Source organism: Macaca mulatta, chromosome 12 (genome assembly GCF_049350105.2).
Source record: "Macaca mulatta isolate MMU2019108-1 chromosome 12, T2T-MMU8v2.0, whole genome shotgun sequence".
Lineage (NCBI taxonomy): Eukaryota > Metazoa > Chordata > Mammalia > Primates > Cercopithecidae > Macaca > Macaca mulatta.
Genome location: NC_133417.1, coordinates 18538849 through 18560404, shown reverse-complemented (window position 1 = coordinate 18560404; position 21556 = coordinate 18538849). Strand labels below are relative to the sequence as shown.

General features: G+C 40.7%; 1 protein-coding gene across 1 annotated transcript in view; it reads left to right on the top strand.

Moving 5' to 3' along the window:
- Nucleotides 1-21556, top strand: part of MARCO (macrophage receptor with collagenous structure) — a 59477-nt gene that overhangs the window by 14906 nt on the left and 23015 nt on the right. The window contains exons 2-4 of the mRNA XM_015109934.3: nucleotides 18073-18174; nucleotides 19023-19247; nucleotides 20400-20435. Of these exons, the coding sequence (XP_014965420.3) occupies nucleotides 18073-18174; nucleotides 19023-19247; nucleotides 20400-20435 (363 nt within the window). The remainder of the gene's footprint in view (nucleotides 1-18072; nucleotides 18175-19022; nucleotides 19248-20399; nucleotides 20436-21556) is intronic.

The window sequence follows — 21556 nt, the reverse complement described above, 5'->3', positions numbered from 1 at the left end:
ATCAGAGCAGAACTAAATAAAATTGAAACAAAAAATACAAAAGATAAATGAAAAAAAAAATCTTGTTCTTTAAAAAGATAAACAAAATTGATAGACCATTAACAAGATAAACCAAGAAAAGAAGAGAGAAAAACCAAATAACCTCACTAAGAAACAAAACAGGATGTATTACAACTAACACCACTGAAATACAAAAGATCATTCAAGGCTGCTATGAACACCTTTACTCACATAAACTAGAAAACCAAGAAGAGATGGATAAATTCCTGGAAAAATACAACCTTCCTAGCTTAAAATTACCCCACCTCCCCAAGAAAAACAACAACAACAACACAAAAAAAAAGTCCAGGACCAGACCGATTCACAGCAGAATTCTATCAGACATTAAGAGAAGAATTGGTACCAATCCCATTTGACACTATTCCACAAGATAGAGAAAGAAGGAACCCTCCCTAATTCATTCTATGAAGCCTTCATTACCCTAATACCAAAACCGGGAAAGGACACAACCAAAAAAGAAAACTACAGACCAATATCCTTGGTGAACATAGATGTTAAAATCCTTAACAAAATACTAGTTATGGTGGATACCAAAAAGATAATCCACCATGGATCAAGTGGGTTTCATACCAGGGATGCAGGGATGGTTTAACATTCCCGGGTTAATAAATGTGATACACTACATAAACAGAATTAAAAACAAAATCACATGATCATTTCAATAGATGCAGAAAAAGCATTCAACAAAATCCAGCATCCCTTTATAATTAAAACCCTCAGCAAAATCAGCATGCAAGGGACATACCTTAATGTAATAAAGGCCATCTATGACAAACACACAGACAACATAATACTGAATGGGGAAAAATTGAAAGCATTCCCTCTGAGAACAGGAACAAGACAAGGATGCTCACTCTCACCACTCCCCTTAAACATAGTACTGGAAGTCCTAGCCAGAGCAATCAGACAAGAGAAAAAAGATAAAGGGCATCCAAATCAGTTAAGAGGAAATCAAACTGTCCCTTTTTGCTGATGATATGACTGTTTACCTTGAAAACCCTAAGGGCTCCTCCAGAAAGCTCCTAGAACTGACAAAAGAATTCAGCAAAGTTTCTGGATACAAGATTGATGTACACAAATCAATAGCTCTTCCTTATACCAACAGTGACCAATCAGAGAATCAAATCAAGAACTTAATCACGTTTGCAATAGCCGCCCCAAAAAATAAATAAATAAATAAATGCAATACTTAGGAATGTACCTAACAAAGGAGTCAAAAGACCTCTTCAAGGAAAATTATAAAACACTGCTGAAAGAAATCATAAATGACTCAAACAAATGGAAACACATCCCATGCTCATGGATGGGTAGAAACAATATTGTGAAAATAACTATACTGCCAAAAGCAATTTACAAATTCAGTGCAATCCCCATCAAAATACCACCATCATTCTTCACAGAGTTAGAAAAAACAATTCTGAAATTCATATGGAACCAAAAAAGAGCATGCATAGCCAAAATAAGACTAAGCAAAAAGAACAAATCTGGAGGCATCACACTATCTAATTTCAAACTATACTATAAGGCCATAGTCACCAAAACAGCATGGTACTGGTATAAAAAATAGGCACATAGACCAATGGAACAGAACAGAGAACCTAGAAATAAGCCCAAATACTTAAAGCAAACAAAAATATAAAGTGGGGACAGGACACCTTTTTCAACAAATGGTGCTGGGATAATTGGCTAGCCACATGTAGGAGAATGAAACTTGATCCTCATCTCTCACCTTATGTAAAAATCAACTCAAGATGGATTAAGGACTTAAACCAAAGACCTGAAACTGTAAACATTATAGAAGATAACATTGGGAAAACCCTTCTAGACAGTGGCTTAAGCAAAGATTTCGTGACCAAGAACCCAAAAGTAAATGCAATAAAAACAAAGATAAATAGCTGGAACCTAATTAAACTAAAGAGCTTTTGCACCGCAAAAGGAACAGTCATCAGAGTAAACAGACAACCCACAGAGTGGGAGCAAATCTTCACAATCTATACATCTGACAAAGAACTAATGTCCAGACTCTACAGCAAACTCAAACAAATCAGTAAGAAAAAAAAAAATTCCATCAAAAAGTAGACTAAGGATGTGAAAAAACAATTCTCAAAAGAAGATGTAAAATGGCCAAGTAACATATGAAAAAAATGCTCAATATCACTAATGATTAGGGAAATGCAAACCAAAACCACAGTGTGATACTACCTTACTCCTGCAAGAATGGCCATAATCAACAAATCAAAAAACCGTAGATGTTGGCATGGATGTGGTGATCAGGGAACACTTCTACACTGCTAATAGGAATGTAAACTAGGACAGCTGCTATGGAAAACAGTGTGGAGATTCCTTAAAGAAGTAAAAGTAGAAGTACCATTTGATCCAGCAATCCTACTACTGGGTCTCTACCCAAAGGAAAAGAAGTCACTATTTGAAAAAGATACTTGCACTTGCATGTTTATAGCAGCACAATTCACAATTGCAAAATCGTGGAACCCCAATAAGTGGATAAAGAAACTGTGGTGTGTATATGATGGAATACTACTCAACCATAAAAAGGAATGAATTAGCAGCATTTTCAGTGACCTGGATGAGATTGGAGACTATTAATCTAAGTGAAGTAACTCAGGAATGGAAAACCAAACATCATATGTTATCACTGATATGAGGGAGCTAAGCCATGAAGGCATAATAATGATACAATGGACTTTAGGGACTTGGAGGGAAGAGTGGGAGGGGGTTGAAGGAAAAAAGACTACAAATATGGTGCAATGTATACTGCGGGGGTGATGGGTGCACCAAAATCTCACAAATCACCACCAAAGAACTTCCTCACGTAACCAAATACCACCTATACCCCAATAACTTATGGAAAAATAAAATAAAATAATAATAATAAATAAATAAAAATAAAAGTTTTTTGTAGATTTTGTGGAGTTTTCTATGTAGATAGTCATGTACTCTACAAATAAGAACATTTTAATTTCTTTCTTTACAATATGTAGGCCTTTAATTTCTTTTTCTTGCCTTATTTATTGCACTGGCTAGAACTTTCCAGTACTATGTTGAATAAGAAGGCAAGAACAGATATCCTTGCCTTGTTTCAAATCTTAAGGGAAAAGTGCCCTGTCATTCACCATTAAGTATGATATTAGCTTTAGATATTCTGTAGATGCAATTTTTTAAGTTGAGGAAGTTCTCCTCCATTTCTAGTTTGCTGAGAATTTTTATTGTGAGTTTATTATTTGTTATGAGTCATATTTATGAATTATAATGATGATAGTTTTACTATGAATTGGATTTTGGCAAGTGCTTTTTCTGCATCAATTTTATGATTTTTCTTCTTTAGCTTGCTGATTTGGTGGATTATATTGATTAATTTTAAATTATTGAACCATCCTTGCATATCTGGAATAAATCCCACTTTGTTGTGGCATATAATTTTTAAAATATATTGCTTGATATTATTTACTAATTTTTTAATGAAAATTTAAAAAAAAATTGTTTCTATTTTAGGTTCCAGGTTACATGTGCAGAATGTGCAGGTTTGTTACATAGGTAAACATATGCCATGGTGGTTTGCTGCACCCATCAACCCATCACCTAGGTATTAAGCTCAGAATGCATGAGCTATTATTCCTAATGCTCTCCCCATACCCCCACTCCCTGACTGGCGCCAGTGTGTGTTGTTCCCCTCCTTGTGTCCATGTGTTCTCATTGTTCAGCTCCTACTTATAAGTGAGAACATGCAGTGTTTGGTTTTCTGTTCCTGCATTAGTTTTCTGAGGATAATGGCTTCCAGCTCCATCCATGTCCCTGCAAAGGACATGATCTCATTCCTTTTTATGGCTGCATAGTATTCCATGGAGTATATGTACCACATTTTCTTTATCTATATGGATATCACTGATGGATATTTGGGTTGATTCTATGTCTTTGTCATTGTGAAGAGTGTTGCAATGAATATACATGTGCCATATATCTTTATAATAGAATGGTTTGTAATGGGATTGCTGGGTCAAATGGTATTTCTGGCTCTAGATCTTTGAGGAAGCACCACACTGTCTTCCACAATGGTTGAACTAATTTACATTCCCACCAACAGTGTAAAAGTGTTCCTATTTCTCTGGAACCTCACCAGCATCTGTCGTTTCTTGACTTTTTAATAATCCCCATTCTGACTGACATGAGATGGTATCTCATTGTGGTTTTGATTTTCATTTCTCTAATGATCAGTGATGTTGAGCTTTCTTTTCATATGTATGTTGGCTACATGAATGTCTTCTTTTGACAAGTGTCTGTTCATGTCCCTTATTCACTTTTTTAATGAGGTTGTTTGTTTTTTTTCTTGTAAATTTGTTCAAGCTCCTTGTAGATTCTGAATATTAGACCTTTGTCAGATGGATAGATTGCAAAAATTTTCTCCCACTTTGTAGATTGCCTGTTCACTCTGACGATAGTTTCTTTTGCTGTGCGGAAGCTCTTTAGTTTAATTAGATCCCATTTGTCAATTTTCGCTTTTGTTGCAGTTGCTTTTGGCAAGTTCATCATGAAATCTTTGCCCATGCCTATATCCTGAATGATATTGCCTAGGTTTTCTTCTAGGGTTTTTATAGTTTTGGGTTTTACAGTTAGGTCTTTAATCCATCTTGGGTTAATTTTTGTATAAGGTATAAGGAAGGGGTCCAGTTTCAGTTTTCTGCATATGGCCAGCCAGTTTTCCCAGCACCATTTATTGAATAGGAGATCCTTTCCCCATTGCTTGTTTTTGTCAGGTTTGTTGAAGATCAGATGGTTGTATATGTGCTGTCTTATTTCTGAGTTCTCTATTCTGTTCCATTAGTCTGTGTCTATTTTTGTAACAGTACTATGCTGCTTTGGTTACTATAGATTTGTAGAATAGTTTGAAGTATGATAGTGTGGTGCCTCCCAGCTCTGTTCTTTTTGCTTAGGATTTTCTTGGATATGCAAGCTCTTTTTTGTTTCCATATAATTTTAAATTTCTTCTAATTCTGTGAAGAATGTCAGTGGTAGTTTAATGGGAAATGCAATTGAATCTATAAATTACTTTGGGCAGTATTGTCATTTTCATGATACTGATTCTTCCTATCTATGAGGATGAAATGTTTTTCCATTTGTTCATGTCCTCTCTGATTTCCTTGAGCAGCAGTTTGTAGCTCTCCTTGAAGAGGTCCTTCACATCCTCTGTTGGCTGTATTCCTAGGTATTTTATTCTCTTTGTAGCAATTGTGAATGGAAGTTCATTCACGATTTTGTTCTCCGCTTGCCTTTTACTGAAGATTTTTGTGTCAAAGTTCATGAGAGAGTTTTGTTTGTTTCTTTCCTTCTTTTTTTTTTTGGACTGCCTTTGATTTTTGTGTTAGGATCATTCTGACCTCATAAAATGAGTTATAAAGTGTTTCTTCCTTTTCTATAAAAGGTTGTGTAAAATTGATGCTAATTCTTCTTTAAATGTTTATTAGGATATGCTAGTAAAACTATCTGGGCCTGAATATTTCTTTTCTGGGAGTTTTTAAATTAAAATTTAGATTTATTTAATGATTATAGATATTCAGATTATCTGTTTCACCTTGGCTGAGTTTTGATAGTTTGTGGCTTTTCAGGGACTGGCCCATTTCCTTTAAATTGTGAGCATGAAGTTAGTGATAGTATTTTCTTATTTTCTTTTTAATGGCTGCAGGATCTGTAGTAATAGCACCTGTTTCATTTCTGATATGGGCTCTCTGTGTCTTCTTTCATTTTAATTTTTGTCAGTCTTACTAGAGATTTGTCAATTTTATTGATTTTGTTCAAAGAGCTAGTTTTGTTTCATTGATTTTTCTCTATCTTCCTATTTTAAATTTTATTTATTTATATTCTTATCTTTATTATTTCCTTTTTCTGGTGATCAGGAATTATTTTGTTCTTTTGTAATTTCTTGAGGAAAAAACTTAGTGTGTTGATTGGAGGCCCTTTTTATTTTTAGTGTAAACAGTTTGTGGTATAAATTTTCTTTTTCAGAGCTGCTTTTGTTTTATCCCATAAATTTTAATATATTGTACTTTCATTTCCTTTCATTTCTAGTTTTTTAAAATTATTATACGTTAAGTTCTAGGGTACGTGTGCACAACATGCAGGTTTGTTACATATATATATACATGTGCCCTGTTGGTGTGCTGCCCCCATTAACTTGTCATTTACATTAGGTATATCTCCTAATGCTATCCCTTCCCCCCCCCCACCCCATGACAGACTCCAGTGTGTGATGTTCCCCACCCTGTATCCAAGTGTTCTCATTGTTCAATTCCCACCTATGAGTGAGAACATGTGGTGTTTGGTTTTCTGTCCTTGTGATAGTTTGCTCAGAATGATGGTTTCTAGCTTCATCCATGTCCCTACAAAGGACGTGAACTCATCCTTTTTTATGGCTGCATAGTATTCCATGGTGTGTATGTACCACATTTTCTTAATCCAGTGTATCATTGATGGACATCTGGATTGGTTCCAAGTCTTTGCTATTGTAAATAGTGCCACAATAAACATACATGCACATGTGTCTTTGTAGCAGCATGATTTATAATCCTTTGGGTATATGCCCAGTAATGGGATGGCTGGGTCAAATGGTATTTCTAGTTCTAGATCCTTGAGGAATAGCCACACTGTTTTCCACAATGGTTGAACTAGTTCAGTCCCACCAACAGTGTAAAAGTGTTCCTATTTCTCCACATCCTCTGCAGTACCTGTTGTTTCCTGACTTCTAACTGGTGTGAGACAGCATTTCATTGTGATTTTGATTAGCATTTCTCTGATGGCCAGTGATGATGAGCATTTTTTCATGTGTCTGCTGGCTGCATAAATGTCTTCTTTTGAGAAGTGTCTGTTCATATCCTTTGCACATTTTTTTGATGGGGTTGTTTGATTTTTTCTTGTAAATTTGTTTAAGTTCTTTGTAGAATCTGAACATTAGCCTTTTGTCAGATGGGTAGATTTTAAAAATTTTCTCCCATTCTGTAGGTTGCCTGTTCACTCTGATGGTAGTTTCTTTTGCTGTGCAGAAACTGTTTAGTTTAATTAGATCCCATTTGTCAATTTTGACTTTTGTTGCCATTGCTTTTGGTGTTTTAGTCAAGAAGTCCTTGCCTATGCCTATGGCCTGAATGGTATTGCCTAGGTTTTCTTCTAGGGTTTTTATGGTTTTAGGTGTAACATTTAAGTCTTCAGTCTATCTGGAATTAATTTTTGTATAAGGTGTAAGGAAGAGATCCAATTTCACCTTTCTATAAATGGCTAGCCAGTTTTCCCAGCACCATTGATTAAATAGGGAATCCTTTCCCCATTTCTTGTTTTGTCAGGTTTGTCAAAGATCAGATGGTTGTAGAGGTGTGGTATTATTTCTGAGGGCTCTATTCTGTTCCATTGGTCTATATCTCTGTTTTGGTACCAGTACCATGCTGTTTTGGTTACTGTAGCCTTGTAGTATAGTTTGAAGTCAAGTAGCATGATGCCTCCAGCTTTGTTCTTTTGGCTTAGGATTCTCTTAGCAATGCAGGCTCTTTTTTGGTTCCATATGAACTTTGGAGTCATTTTTTCCAGTTCTGTGAAGAAAGTCATTTGTAGCTTGATGGGGATAGCACTGAATTTATAAATTACCTTGGGCAGTATGACCATTTTCACAATATTGATTCTTCCTATCAATGAGCATGGAATGTTCTTCCATTTGTTTGTGTCCTCTTTTATTTCGTTGAGCAGTGGTTTGTAGTTCTCCTTGAAGAGGTCCTTCACATCTCTTGTAAGTTGGATTCCTAGGCATTTTATTCTGTTTGAGCAGTTGTGAAATGGGAGTTCACTCATGATTTGGCTCTCTGTTTGTCTATTTTTGGTGTATAGGAATGCTTGTGATTTTTGCATGTTGATTTTGTATCCTGAGACTTTGCTCAAGTTGCTTATCAGCTTCAGGAGATTTTGGGCTGAGATGATGGGGTTTTCTAAATATACAATCATGTCATCTGCAAACAGGGCAATCTGACTTCCTATTTTCCTAATTGAATACCCTTTATATCTTTCTCTTGCCTAATTTCCCTGGCCAGAACTTCCAACATTATGTTGAAGAGGAGTGGTGAGAGAGGGCATCCCTGTCTTGTGCCAGTTTTCAAAGGGAATTCTTCCAGGTTTTGCCCATTCAGTATGATATTGGCTGTGCATTTGTCATAAGTAGCTCTTATTATTTTGAGATACATTCCATCAATATTGAATTATTGAGAGTTTTTAGCATGAAGGACTGTTGAATTTTGTTGAAGGCCTTTTCTGCATCTATTGAGATAATCATGTGGTTTTTGTCTTTGGTTCTGTTTATATGATGGATTACATTTATTGATTTGCGTATGTTGAACCAGCCTTGCATCCCAGGGATTAAGTCAACTTGATCATGGTGGGTAAGCTTTTTGATGTGCTGCTGGATTCAGTTTGCCAATATTTTATTGAGGATTTTTGCATCGATGTTCATCAGGGATATTGGTCTAAAATTCTTTTTTTGTTGTATCTCTGTCAGGCTTTCGTATCAGGATGATGTTGGCCTCATATAATGATTAGGGAGGATTCCCTCTTTTTCTATTGATTGAAATAGTTTCAGAAGGAATGGTACCAGCTCCTCTTTGTACCTCTGGTAGAATTCACCTGTGAATCTGTCTCGTCCTGGACTTTTTTTGGTTGGTAGGCTATTAATTATTGCCTCAATTTCAGAACCTATTACTGGTCTATTCAGGGATTCAACTTCTTCCTGGTTTAGTTTTGGGAGGGAGTATACGTCCAGGAATTTATCCATTTCTTCTAGATATTCTAATTTATTTGCATAGAGGTGTTTATAGTATTCTTTGATGGTAGTTTGTACTTCTGTGGGATCCGTGGTGATATCCCCTTTATCATTTCTTATTGTATCTATTTGATTCTTCTCTCTTTTCTTTATTAGTCTTGCTAGTGGTTTATCAATTTTGTTGATCTTTTCAAAAAACCAGCCCTGGATTCACTGATTTTTTGAAGGGATTTTGTGTTTCTATCTCCTTCAGTTCTGCTCTGATCTTAGTTATTTCTTGCCTTCTGCTAGCTTTTGAATGTGTTTGCTCTTGCTTCTCTAGTTCTTTTAATTGTGGTGTTAGGATGTCAATTTTAGATCTTTCCTGCTTTCTCTTGTGGGCGTTTAGTGCTATAAATTTCCCTCTACATACTGCTTTAAATGTGCCCAAGAGATTCTGGTATGTTGTGTCTTTGTTCTCACTGGTTTCAAAGAACATCTTTATTTCTGCCTTCATTTAGTTATGTACCCAGTAGTCATTCAGGAGCAGGTTGTTCAGTTTCCATGTAGTTGAACTGTTTTGAGTGAGTTTCTTAATCCTGAGTTCTAGTTTGATTGCATTGTTGTCTGAGAGAGAGTTTGTTATAATTTCTGTTCTTTTACATTTGCTGAGTAGTGCTTTACTTCCAAGTATGTGCTCAATTTTGGAATAAGTGCAATGTGGTGTTGAGAAGAATGTATATTCTGTTGCTTTGGGGTGGAGAGTTCTATAGATGTCTATTAGGTCCATTTGGTGCAGAGCTGAGTTCAATTCCTGGATATCCTTGTTAACTTTCTGTCTCGTTGATCTGTCTAATGTTGACAGTGGGGTGTTAAAGTATCCCATTATTATTGTGTGGGACTCCAAGTCTCTTTGTAGGTCTCTAAGGACTTGCTTTATGAATGGGTGCTCCTGTATTGGGTGCATATATATCTAGGATAGTTACCTCTTCTTGTTGAATTGATCCCTTTACCATTATGCAATGGCCTTCTTTGTCTCTTTTGATCTTTGTTTGTTTAAAGTCTGTTTTATCAGAGACTAGGATTGCAACCCCTGCTTTTTTTCTGTTTTCCATTTGCTTGATAGATCTTCTTCCATCCCTTTATTTTGAGCTTATGTGTGTCTCTGCATGTGAGATGGGTCTCCTGAATATAGTACACTGATGGGTCTTGACTCTTTATCCAGTTTGCCAGTCTGTGTCTTTTAATTGCAGCATTCAGCCCATTTACATTTAAGGTTAATATTGTTATGTGTGAACTTGATCCTGTCACTATGATATAGCTGGTTATTTTGCTTCTTAGTTGATGCAGTTTCTTCTTAGCATCAATGGTCTTTACAATTTGGCATGTTTTTGCAGTGGCTGGTACTGGTTGTTCCTTTCCATGTTTAGTGCTTCTTTCAGGAGCTCTTGTAAGGCAGGCCTGGTGGTGACAAAATCTCTCAGCATTTGTTTGTCTGTAAAGGATTTCGTTTCTCCTTCACTTATGAAGCTTAGTTTGGCTAGATATGAAATTCTGGGTTGAAAATTTTTTTCTTTAAGAATGTTCAATATTGGCTCCCACTCTCTTCTGGCTTCTAGAGTTTCTGCTGAGAGATCCGCTGTTAGTCTGATGGGCTTCCCTTTGTGGGTAACCCGCCCTTTCTCTCTGACTGCCCTTAACATTTTTTTCTTCATTTCAACTTTGGTGAATCTGACAATTATGTGTCTTGGGTTGTTCTTCTTAAGGAGTATCTTTCTGGCATTCTTTGTATTTCCTGAATTTGAATATTGGCCTGCCTTGTTGGTTGGGGAAGTTCTCCAGGATAATATCCTGAAGAGTGTTTTCCAAGTTGGTTCCATTCTCCCCATCACTTTCAGGTACACCAATCAGATGTATATTTGGTCTTTTCACATAGTCCCATATTTCTTATTCATTTCTTTTTACTCTTTTTTCTCTAAACTTCTCTTCTCACTTCATTTCATTCATTTGATCTTCAATCACTGATACCCTTTCTGCCACTTGATCAGATCAGGTAGTGAAGCTTCTGCATGCGTCATGTAGCTCTCATGCTATGGTTTTCTGCTCCATCAGGTCATTTAAGGACTTCTCTACACGGTTTCTTCTAGTTAGCCATTTGTTCAATCTTTTTTCAAGGTTTTTAGCTTCTTTGCAATGGGTTTGAACATCCTCCTTTAGCTCAGAGAAATTTGTTATTACTGATTATCTGAAGCCTTCTCTCAACTCGTCAAAGTCATTCTCTGTCCAGCTTTGTTCCATTGCTGACGAGAAGCTGTGTTCCTTCGGAGGAGAAGAGGTGCTCTGATTCTTAGAATTTTCAGCTTTTCTCCTCTGGTTTCTCCCTATCTTTGTGGTTTTATCTACATCTAGTCTTTGATGATGGTGATGTACAGATGGGGTTTTGGTGTGAATGTCCTTTCTGTTTGTTAGTTTCCCTTCTAACAGTCAGGACCCTCAGCTGCAGGTCTGTTGGAGTTCGCTGGAGGTCCACTTCAGACCCTGTTTGCCTGGGTATCACCAGCGGAGGCTGCAGAACAGCAAATATTGCAGAACGGCATATGTTGTTGCCTGATCCTTCCTCTGGAAGCTTTGTTTCAGAGGGGCACCCAGCTGTATGAGGTGTCAGTCAGCCCCAACTGGGGGCTGTTTCCCAGTTAGGCTACTCGGGGGTCAGGGACCCACTTGAGGAAGCAGTATGCCCGTTCTCAGATCTCAAACTCAATGCTGGGAGAACCACTAGTCTCTTCAAAGCTGTCAGAATGAGATGTTTAAGTCTGCAGAAGTTTCTGCTGCCTTTTGTTCAGGTATGCCCTGCCCCCAGAGGTGGAGTCTACAGAGGCAGGCAGGCCTCCTTGAGCTGTGGTGGGCTCCACCCAGTTCGAGATTCCTGGCCACTTTGTTTCCCTACTCAAGCTTCAGCAATAGCGGACACCCCTCCCCCAGCCTCGCTGCCACCTTGCAGTTCGATCTCAGACTGCTGTGCTAGCCGTGAGTGAGGCTCCGTGGGCATGGGACCCTCCAAGCCAGACATGGGATATAATCTCCTGGTGTGCTGTTTGCTAAGGCCATTGGAAAAGCACAGTATTAGGGTGGGAGTGTCCCGATTTTCCAGGTACCATCTGTCACAGCTTTCCTTTACTAGGAAAGGGAATTCCCCGATCCCTTGCCCTTCCTGGGTGAGGCGATGCCCTGCCCTGCTCCGTGGGGGAGCTGCACCCACTGTCTGACAAGCCCCAGTGAGATGAACCCAGTACCTCAGTTGGAAATGCAGAAATCACCTGTTGTCTGCGTCGCTCATGCTGGGAGCTGCAGACTGGAGCTGTTCCTATTCAGCCATCTTGGAACCTCTCCAAAACTTCATTTCTAGTTTAAAATTTTTTTTTTGAGACTTTCTTAATGACCCATGCATTTTATAGAAGTCCTTTTTCAAATGTTCCCAATGTTTGGAGATTTTCCTGTTGCCTATCCATTGTTGATTTTTATTTTTATTGCATTATTGCCAAATAACATATTCTATATGATCTTTTTTTTTTTTCATTTTGTTGAAATTTGTTTTATGACCTAGGATATGGTCTATTTTGGTGAATGTTCCATGTGTCCTTGAAAAGGATGTACACTCTGCTGTTGCTACCTGGAGTATTCTGTGTATTCGTTAGATACTATCAGTCAGTCGTGGTAGTGTTTAGTTCTTCTGTAACTTTGTAGAGTTTCTATCAATTTCTGAAAGTGGGTGTTAAAGTCTCAATTATAATTGTGTATTTTCTATTTCTTTTTTCAGTTAAATCAGTTTTTGCTTCATGTATTTGGAAGTTCTATTGTTTGATTTCTTACTTATAGCACATAGTTGGATTATGTTTTTAAATATAGTTTGGCAATATCTGTCCTCTGATTTAGACCATTTATACCAAAAGTAATTATTGATATATCAGGGCTTAAATTGGCCATCTTATTGTGTGTTATTTTTTCTTTGTTTCCCATTCATATATTTCTCTTTTCTTGCCTTCCTGTGGATTATTTGAACAAGTTTTAGAATTCCATTTTGATTTATTTATAGTGTTTTTTATTGAATAGTTTTCTTAAGGGTTTCTCTACTTATTGAAATATATATATATATATGTATATATATATATGGAAGTTATCACAGCATGACTATTGCAATATATATACAGAACATAACAACATTTTACCATTTTGAGTCAAGTGTAGAAATATTACTTTCATTTACGTTCTTTAGCCTTCTCCACTTTTTAAATGTAATTGTCATATTCCCATTACATTCACTGAATACCACATCAGGTGGTAAAATTTTTGTGTTAAAAATCTAATGTGATTGTTAAAACTCATGAGGAGAAGGATGGTGTAGTATATATCCCTATTTTTACTCATTCTATTATTGTCTTTCTTTTTTGAAATTCTAGTCTACTACATCATTTCCTTTCTGTTAGGGGAACTTCCTCTAATCATTCTTTAAAGTTAGTTCTCCCACAAAAGATTCTCTTCATTTCTCTTCCTCTGAGAGTGTCTTTCTTTCTTGTCCATTCCTGAAGCGTATTTTTATTGGCAATAGAATTCCTGGTTGACAATTCTTTTTCTAAATAAACACAAAATAAGCTGCACCTCTTACATCTGGCCTCCATAGTTTCTGATGAGAAATTTTCTGTCATTCAAATTGGTATTCCTGGCCAGGCACCATGGCTCATGCCTGTAATCCCAGCGTTTTAGGAGGCTGAGGCAAGCAGATCTCGAGGTCAGGAATTTGAGACCAGCCTGGACATCATAGTGAAACCCCATCTCTACTAAAAATGTAAAAATGAGCCAGACATGGTGGTGTGCACCTGTAATCACAACCACTTGGGAGACTGAGGCACTAGAATCATTAGAACCCAGGAGATGGAAGTTGAAGTGAGCAGACTTCATGCCACTGTACTCCAGCCTGCGTGACAGAGTGTGACATCATCTTAAAAAAAAAGAAAAAAAGATATTCCTTTATAAGTAATGTACCATTTGTCTCTGGCTGCTTTCTAGATTTTTCTTTTTCTTTAGACGTTTAATTTTCTCTGCCTTTTTAGTTTTTCAATTTTTTAATTATGATGTGTTTTGATATGGATTTCTTTGAGTTTATCATGTTTGGGATTTTTTACAGTTTCTTTAATCTGTAGGTTTAGATCTTCCACAAAATTCGGGAAACTTTTAGCCATTATTTGCTTAAATATTTTTAAAGCCTCACACTTTTTCTAGGAATTAAATGATATGAATTGTAGGTGTTTTGTTACTGGCCCACAGGTCTCTGAAGCTCTGTTCACGTTTTTTGTTTGTTTGCTTTCCCAGCTGACTTTCTCTTTTTTTCAGATGTGTAATTTCTATTGTTCTATCATTGAGTTCACTGATTCTTTCCTCTGTTACATCTATTACACTATTCAGCCCATCTACTGAGTCTTTTTTCTTTAATTGGTATTTTTTAGTTCAATCGTTTCTATTCAGTTCTTTTTTTATTGTTATACTTTTTTGGTGAGCTTTAAAAAAATTTGTTTCAAGAATAATTTTAATTGCTCACTAAGCCATTTTGTTACAGCTGCTTTAAAATTCCTGTGGAATAGTTTTAACATGTGTCATCTCAATGCTGGTATCTCTTGATTGTCTCCTCTCATCTGAGTTGTGATTTCCTCTATTCTTGGTATGATGGGTGATTTTCCATTATATAATAGATGTTTTGTATAGTATGTTGGGAGATTCTGGGTCCTATTTAAAACTTCTATTTTAGTAGACAGTCACATAGTCATACAGTTTAGGTTTATTAGGTATGTTCTGGCTTACTTGTGTGGGCTACAGTACAATGACAATTTAGTTTTCAGAGCCCTGTCAGTGTTAGTCTGGTCCACTTTGTTTACCTGGTGCCATTAGTGTTCTTTCTGGTCCCCTGCTGATCTTTCCTGCAGGCCAGAAGGCACGTTCCAGTACTGCCTGGTGCTGTCGGGTAGGAAGTGAGATACATCAGGCCCAAAGGGAAGACATCACTTCTCTGGGTCTGCTCATCAGGCAGCCCAGTGCTAGGGTAGAGTGGGGACTCCTGCTCAATGTCCACTAGTGTTATAGTATGGGAGGAGGACACCCTACCAGCACTACCTGCTACCCCAGGAGGTGGCAGACCTGGAAAGACTGGAATTTGTGTGCAGCCTTTTTTTCCTCATTGGGATCTTTTGCAGACTTGAAACATTATTTTTATTTCCCTCTGAAGCCACATTTTCATTGTGGGTCAGACAACAGAGCTGTCAAATATCTGAAACCTGCTTGCCTAAAATCCTTTCCCATACTCACCAAGGTTTACTCCAGGGAAGGCCATTCTTATTTACTAGAGGCTGTTTTTATCCTCTCATGTCAAGCAGCTCTTCCTCTTTGGTCAAACCTGATCTAGAATAGATGTTTTCTTTATAGTTTCTTCTATCCTCTAAGAGATGAAATGAACAGCGTAGAGGCTAAAGACTTTATCAGACTCTCCATTTTGTACAGAGTGAGTTAGATAGGCCTACATGCTCAACGTTCCCAGTTTCTAAAATACTTTGCCTCTATGCCAGGTGGTAGCTCTGAATTTAAAAAGCATTCTGGGCCTGGATAGCTATCCATGAACTACTGTCACAGCATTACCATACCTCATTTTTTCTCATTGTGTCCTTACTCACATGCCTTCTACCATGCTCTGACCATATGGTTTTAAAATATCTGTGTTTTTCATGCTTGCTCCAACCTCTGACATCTCTATTACCTGTGTCTCTAAAGCACAGTTTACCTTTCCATTCCCATGATGTTATGTTTCATAAAATTTAGCGCTGTCCAAAAACAGTGCTGTCCATGACACTGTATTTGCCAATTTACCATCCACCACCTTGTGTTAAATGAGAGGCTCCCTTCGTGTGTTACTCATCTTCATCATGATGGTTGCATGAATACTCGAGGCCCTGAGTTGCATTCCTGATGCTCTTTCAACACTTCTAAACTCTGTACATGTTCAGCACCCAAACCTCTGCAGCCACTCATTCATTCATCTATTCAGTCATCGTCTTCCCAGCGTACTGTGTGCCAGGTACCATATTGGTGCTGGAATACAGCTCAAAGAGCTTCCAGGCCATTTGGAGAGACAGAGATATAAACATACACAATCCAGGGTGATCAGTGCTGTGGAAGAGAGAAACGGAGTGATGTGGGAGAGCCAAGAGGGGTTCCACCCAGCCCAGAGGAACCAGAGTAGGTGTCCTGAAACAGGAAGGGCTCTACTGAACTTCCAAAGGATGAGCAGAAATTAGTCTTGTGAAATGGAAGGAGGAGAGCCAGTATTCAGGGGACATACATTGCCCCAAGTCAGAAAAATGCCACCAATTGTCATCTGGCCTGGCCGTTAGTCAGGACCCATGTGGTGGTGTGACATGGAAGTGCAGCCACAGGAGAGCTGGCCAGAGGGGCTTCAGGTGCCAAGTCGGGAGCAGTGAGCCCCCACTGACGGGCTGACAGCAGAGAATGACTTGGCCAGGTTATGTGTTGTGGGGCTTACTCAGGCTGCTGTGTGAGCCTGGATTCTGGGGGGCGGGGTGCAGAGGAGACAGGGCACTCCATACTAAACTGAGTATAATCGAGTACCGCTAGCTAAAGAACCAACCCATCAACAAAACCACTCCTCTCTGTGCTGCCAGAGCTACCTCTAGACCATTGTTCATCTGGGCAATTCTCAAGCAGGGCTTCCTGCTGTTCAGGGGTTGGAAGGAATATCAGCAGGGTAAACACAGGAGCTGCAGGCGATAGGAGAAGATCTGGGGTTTAAGTGCATCTGTCAAAATAGTTAAAACCCACCTGCCCCTATCACAGAAGCAAACATGGTTGGGCACACATCCCCTTGGGCTGCTTAATTATAATCTCTTTCCCTTTCAGATGTGCCCTTGGGGCCCATTTCAACTGGATCTTTCCTAGGGGCAGTGGTCTGTGCAGGCTAGTGAGGCAAGCTCAGGCCTTGGAGTGAGACCAACCTGGGGTCACATGCCTGCTGTGTCATCTGCCGCCTTAATTTTTAACCCCAGCTCTCTCCTCTGTAAAGGAGCGTAACCATGCCTACCTTGCAGGGTTGCTGCAATGGTTAGAGATGATGTTGGTAAATGCCTGGTGTGGAATAGGTGCTCATTTAATGTGAGTGGTAGGAGCTGCAGGGCCTTCTGCATCTGGGACCCTCCCTTTAATACGCCTAAACAAGACAGAGTAACAGCTGACAAAAGGCTAGAGTCAGGACTTCCAGGCAAGAATTATTACAGCCTCTTTTGTAATGTCACAAACTGGAAACAGCTCATCAAAAGGGAAATATTAGCATGAACTGTGGCTTTTGTCTCTAAGGAATATTAGGCAGCTAATCTCTCTCTACAAAGAAAACTAGGAAAATGTCAATGAAAATCTTTCATTGTGAAAAGCAATGTGTGGTATTTTATGTTCTATGATAGCGTTTGTAAGATTAAAAGAAAAAAAGGCTGTCTCAGACTCTATGGGTTTGTAGGATTTCTGAGCAGGAGGGATGAGAGGAAGACCATACCCCAGAGTGCTAATAGAGCTTATCTCATTGGGTTAGGACCTTAGGGGGTTGAGGGATGATTATTAACCCTTGTCATGCCCTGTACATTATTTGATAAAATATATCAAGCATGTTTTGCTTTTATAATTTACAAATCTTAAGGAAAAAAAAAAGATCTAGACATGAATTCCAGATCTGCTTCTTATATCCTAATAAGTTATTTAATTTCTCCAAGCCTCACTACTTGTTTGCTAAGTGGGAACAACCTTCCTCCTCCCAGAGTTTTGAAATTTAAACACATTAATTCATAATTTATTCCACAAATATAGACTGAGAACCCAGCAGGGCCAGGCACCATGCTGGGGCTTCAGTGGTGAACAAGGTTGATATAACACCTTTTCCAGCAAATGATATATGGCACAGGTGTTTGCTTGCCCAGCCACACAGATGAGTGACCAACAGTGGCAATTTTTGCTTTGTGGCGAGAAGGAGGATCAGGGGATGATTTGGGGCTCATGAGCTTTTGGTGTCTTTCCTAGCTGACCTCACAGGGTGCCCCCTGCTCACATGGAGTAGGGCCTGAAGCAGGCGGGGACTCCCTGTGCTGTGCTCTCTGCAGCAGCCACCTTCTGCCTGGCTTGTGTTTCAGATCCAAAGCCCAAGAGGAGAAATGGGGTGAACTTCTCCCTGGCTGTGGTGGTCATCTACCTGATCCTGCTCACCGCTGGTGCTGGGCTGCTAGTGGTCCAAGGTAAAGCAGGCTTGGTCCTGTGTAGTCCCTCCTGGGGGAGAGAGGTGACCCAGCTGGGTCCCTCAGATGAAGGGCTCAGGTTGAGTGGAGAACCTTAAGCCACTCCTCCCATCCACTGGGAGAGAGTCTCAGCCCCTGGCAGCCACAGTGATGAGAGAAGCAAAGAAGATAGTGTATGTTGTGTGTATTTGTGCATAAGAGAGGGAGAGAGAGACATTGAGAATGCACTTGGGAGCCTATGTGTCTAAGCAGTGAAAGACACAATAATTTCATACAGGGTATGCCACACATGTCTGACATCTAAGACTCCCAGCCTCTGAGTGGGAAGGGCTTTGCTGATCCAAGTGTCCATTTGAACATGATTTTACTTTTGAAGTATTCCCAATCTAAAGGTTAGAATCATGAAGTAATTCCATGAGCAGACACTGAAGTCACTCAAGAAGGCTGAATGCAAAGTTGTCATAAACACATCATGTGTATATTAAGATCACACACAAATGCTGCTTGCACTATTTAGCTCAGACCAGCATGTTAGCTGTCATGCATCCACACCCAGAGCATGCAGGAAGGCCTTAACTGCCTGAAGGTTGGAGATTGATTATGGATGCAGTAGGCACAGCTTTAGGCCATGCAGAAATGTTTTGTGGTTGTGCAATATCATGCCTGAGTGTGGAGCGCACATGGTCAAGATGTAGAAAAGGCTCTGTGCTTACGCTGGGTCTGACAGCACATGGAATTTGTGTTTACAAATTCAGGGCCCGTAGAAGTTATGCACACATGACACAAGAATGTCAGGGATATGCTCAAATGCCTCAGTCCCTAAAAGAATGCTGTGGGGTGGGGCCCAGTTCTGAATCTGCAGGAGCGGCTCCGGGTCCTGGAGATGTATCTCCTCAATGACACTCTGTCAGCTGAGGACAGCCTGCCCTTCTCCTTGCTGCGGTCAACACACTCTGGAGAACGCCTGGCTCAGGCTGCATCGAGGCTGCAAGTCCTGCAGTCCCAACTCACCTGGGTCCGTGTCAGCCACGAGCACTTGCTGCAGCGGGTAGACAACTTCACTCAGAACCCAGGTTTGGCCTCCTCCCCTCTGGGTTGGGACTTCTCAACAGAGGTCTGGGAGATAGCCGGATCAGGAACCAGGAAATAAACGACCCTGTCCAAGCAAAGTGTGACCTCCAAGAGCCAGGGACTTACAGCAACAAATTCAATGCCAAGTCTGAACCCAGAGTCCCCAGATGGATCCAGAATGTCTAGGAGGGAGGGTAAAACAGAGAGCTTGGGGTGGTTCTCTGGACCACTCTTCCACAGCTGACTTACATTGACATGAGGTTGGGGAGAGAGCAACTCAAGCCACCAAACTAGTTCAGACAATATGGGGACTTTAGAGGGAGGAGGACAACCAGACCTGCTGGGGGAAACATGGTGACTTGGGTGGTAGGACTGCAGGCTGGGGAAAACTGAGCCAAGGGTGAAAACTCGGGGGGTGCCCCTTCCCTCGTAGCTTTCAGGGCCTTGCAGCTTCACCCTCTCCTCTCTCAGGCTGCCCCAAAATGGGAAGAGCCTCGCCCTCAGACAGTTTGGGCAAAACCAGCTGCTAGGTGTGGCCCAACTGTTGTAGGGTTTACCCTGTGACACAGAGCTCCGGCCCCAGCAGGGTTCCTTGTTCTGGGCCCCATGTGAGCTGAGGCTTAGGAGGGTGATCCCATGGCTGGGTCCTGTGACCAAGGGGCACGCCCAGCACAGACCCAGGAGGAAAATCCCTCCAGAGGAGCCTCCCTGGGAGCAAAGATGAAGGCTGAGTGGGGGTGTGAAGAGGAGTAATAGCTGTGGGCAGATGGATGGAGTCCAGGTTCAGACACTCAGACACCACGGGAGTGTCTCTTCCTTGAAATGTGAAGGAGCTCATTTTGACCAACACAAAGGGGTTCTACCTCCTCAGGCTGGTTTGAAGCCACCTCCTTTCCCCACCTCCAAGGCTCCCAGGGATCTACAGGTCTCAGGGTGCAGTCCGCTAGTTACAGCTAAGCATCTGGCTCTTTCCAAGGACTCTTTCCCAAAAAACAGCCAGGTGTTTGGCTCCTGTTGTCCAAACCCCCACAGTCTGATGGGAGTCTCACATGGGAGGGCTCACCCTCCCTCTGCAGAGCCTGGGCACTCTCAGTTGGGGCTAGGGCCAAGGGTGCGGCACAGCTCAGCCGTAGCTCACTCTCCTTCCCTTGCAGGGATGTTTGGAATCAAAGGTGAACAAGGCCCTCCAGGTAGGTTCATTTCCACTGACACCCACCCTGCTCTTTCCACAAAACCTCCCCAGAAGGTCCCCTTGGCCTCTGCCATTCTGGGTCGGGACATCTGACCCCAGCTTACCTTCCCCTGTCCCCACAGCCTCCTTTGTCTTCAGTTGAGTCTCCTCTCTGTTCCCGGACCTTAATTGGACTCCCAGCCCCTCCTTACTTAAAGTGGCTTCCTCTCTCCACCCCACCCTTCCAAATCTAGCTACCTTCCCAGGCCAGGCCAGGCAGCATTCCAGCTACCAAGGCAGCCTCTCTCCTGGTCTCCCATAAGCACTCCTTCCAGGTGACTCTTACCTACCACATACATAGCACTTCCCACCAGAGGTGCTGTGCTCATTTCCATGGTGTCTGACTCCTCTCTCCTGCAGGGCAGTAATGATGGGAGGCAGGTGTCATGGAGGCACAGGCTGTGCAGTTAGGCCGACTTGAGTTCTAATCCTGGGTCTGGGGCTTACTGGCTGTATGACACTGGGTCAGTTGCTTAAGTTTTCTGGAGCCTCAGCCACTCACCTGTGTAGGAAGCAGTGGAGGTAATCTGACTCGCCTCACGGAGTTGCTATAGGACTCAAGTGAGATGCTGTGCAAAAGCTGTCTGACAATGGCATGTGCTCTCTGAGGACAAGGCTATGGCTTGTTTGCCTTTTCTTCCCTCCTCAACCCACATGTGTTGTGTTGCACACACGCTTCACTCACAGCCCTGTTCCATTTCATCAGCTGAGTGGTTGAAATGCCCCCCTGTGGATAAATATACATGCCATTTTCGGAACAGAATCCTTTGGTCCCATAATATTTCAAGGACGGCCCAGATCACACTATTGACCGGGGAGGGTTTTGAGGCAGCCTTGCAAAATGATGGAAGCAGGGACTTGGGAGACTGGTGGACCTACAGAAAATCCTGGATCTGCCCCTGTAAACTGGGTGGCCTTGAGAAAATCACCTAATGTTTCTGAGCTCTTGTCCTCCCCAATAAGATGGAGATAATGGTAGGACCTCCTAGGATTAGTGTCAGGATAAAACAATAAATATAAACCTCTTAGTCGAGTGTCCAGCAGAGAGCAAATACTCAATGATGTTCTTGTCTTCGTCAT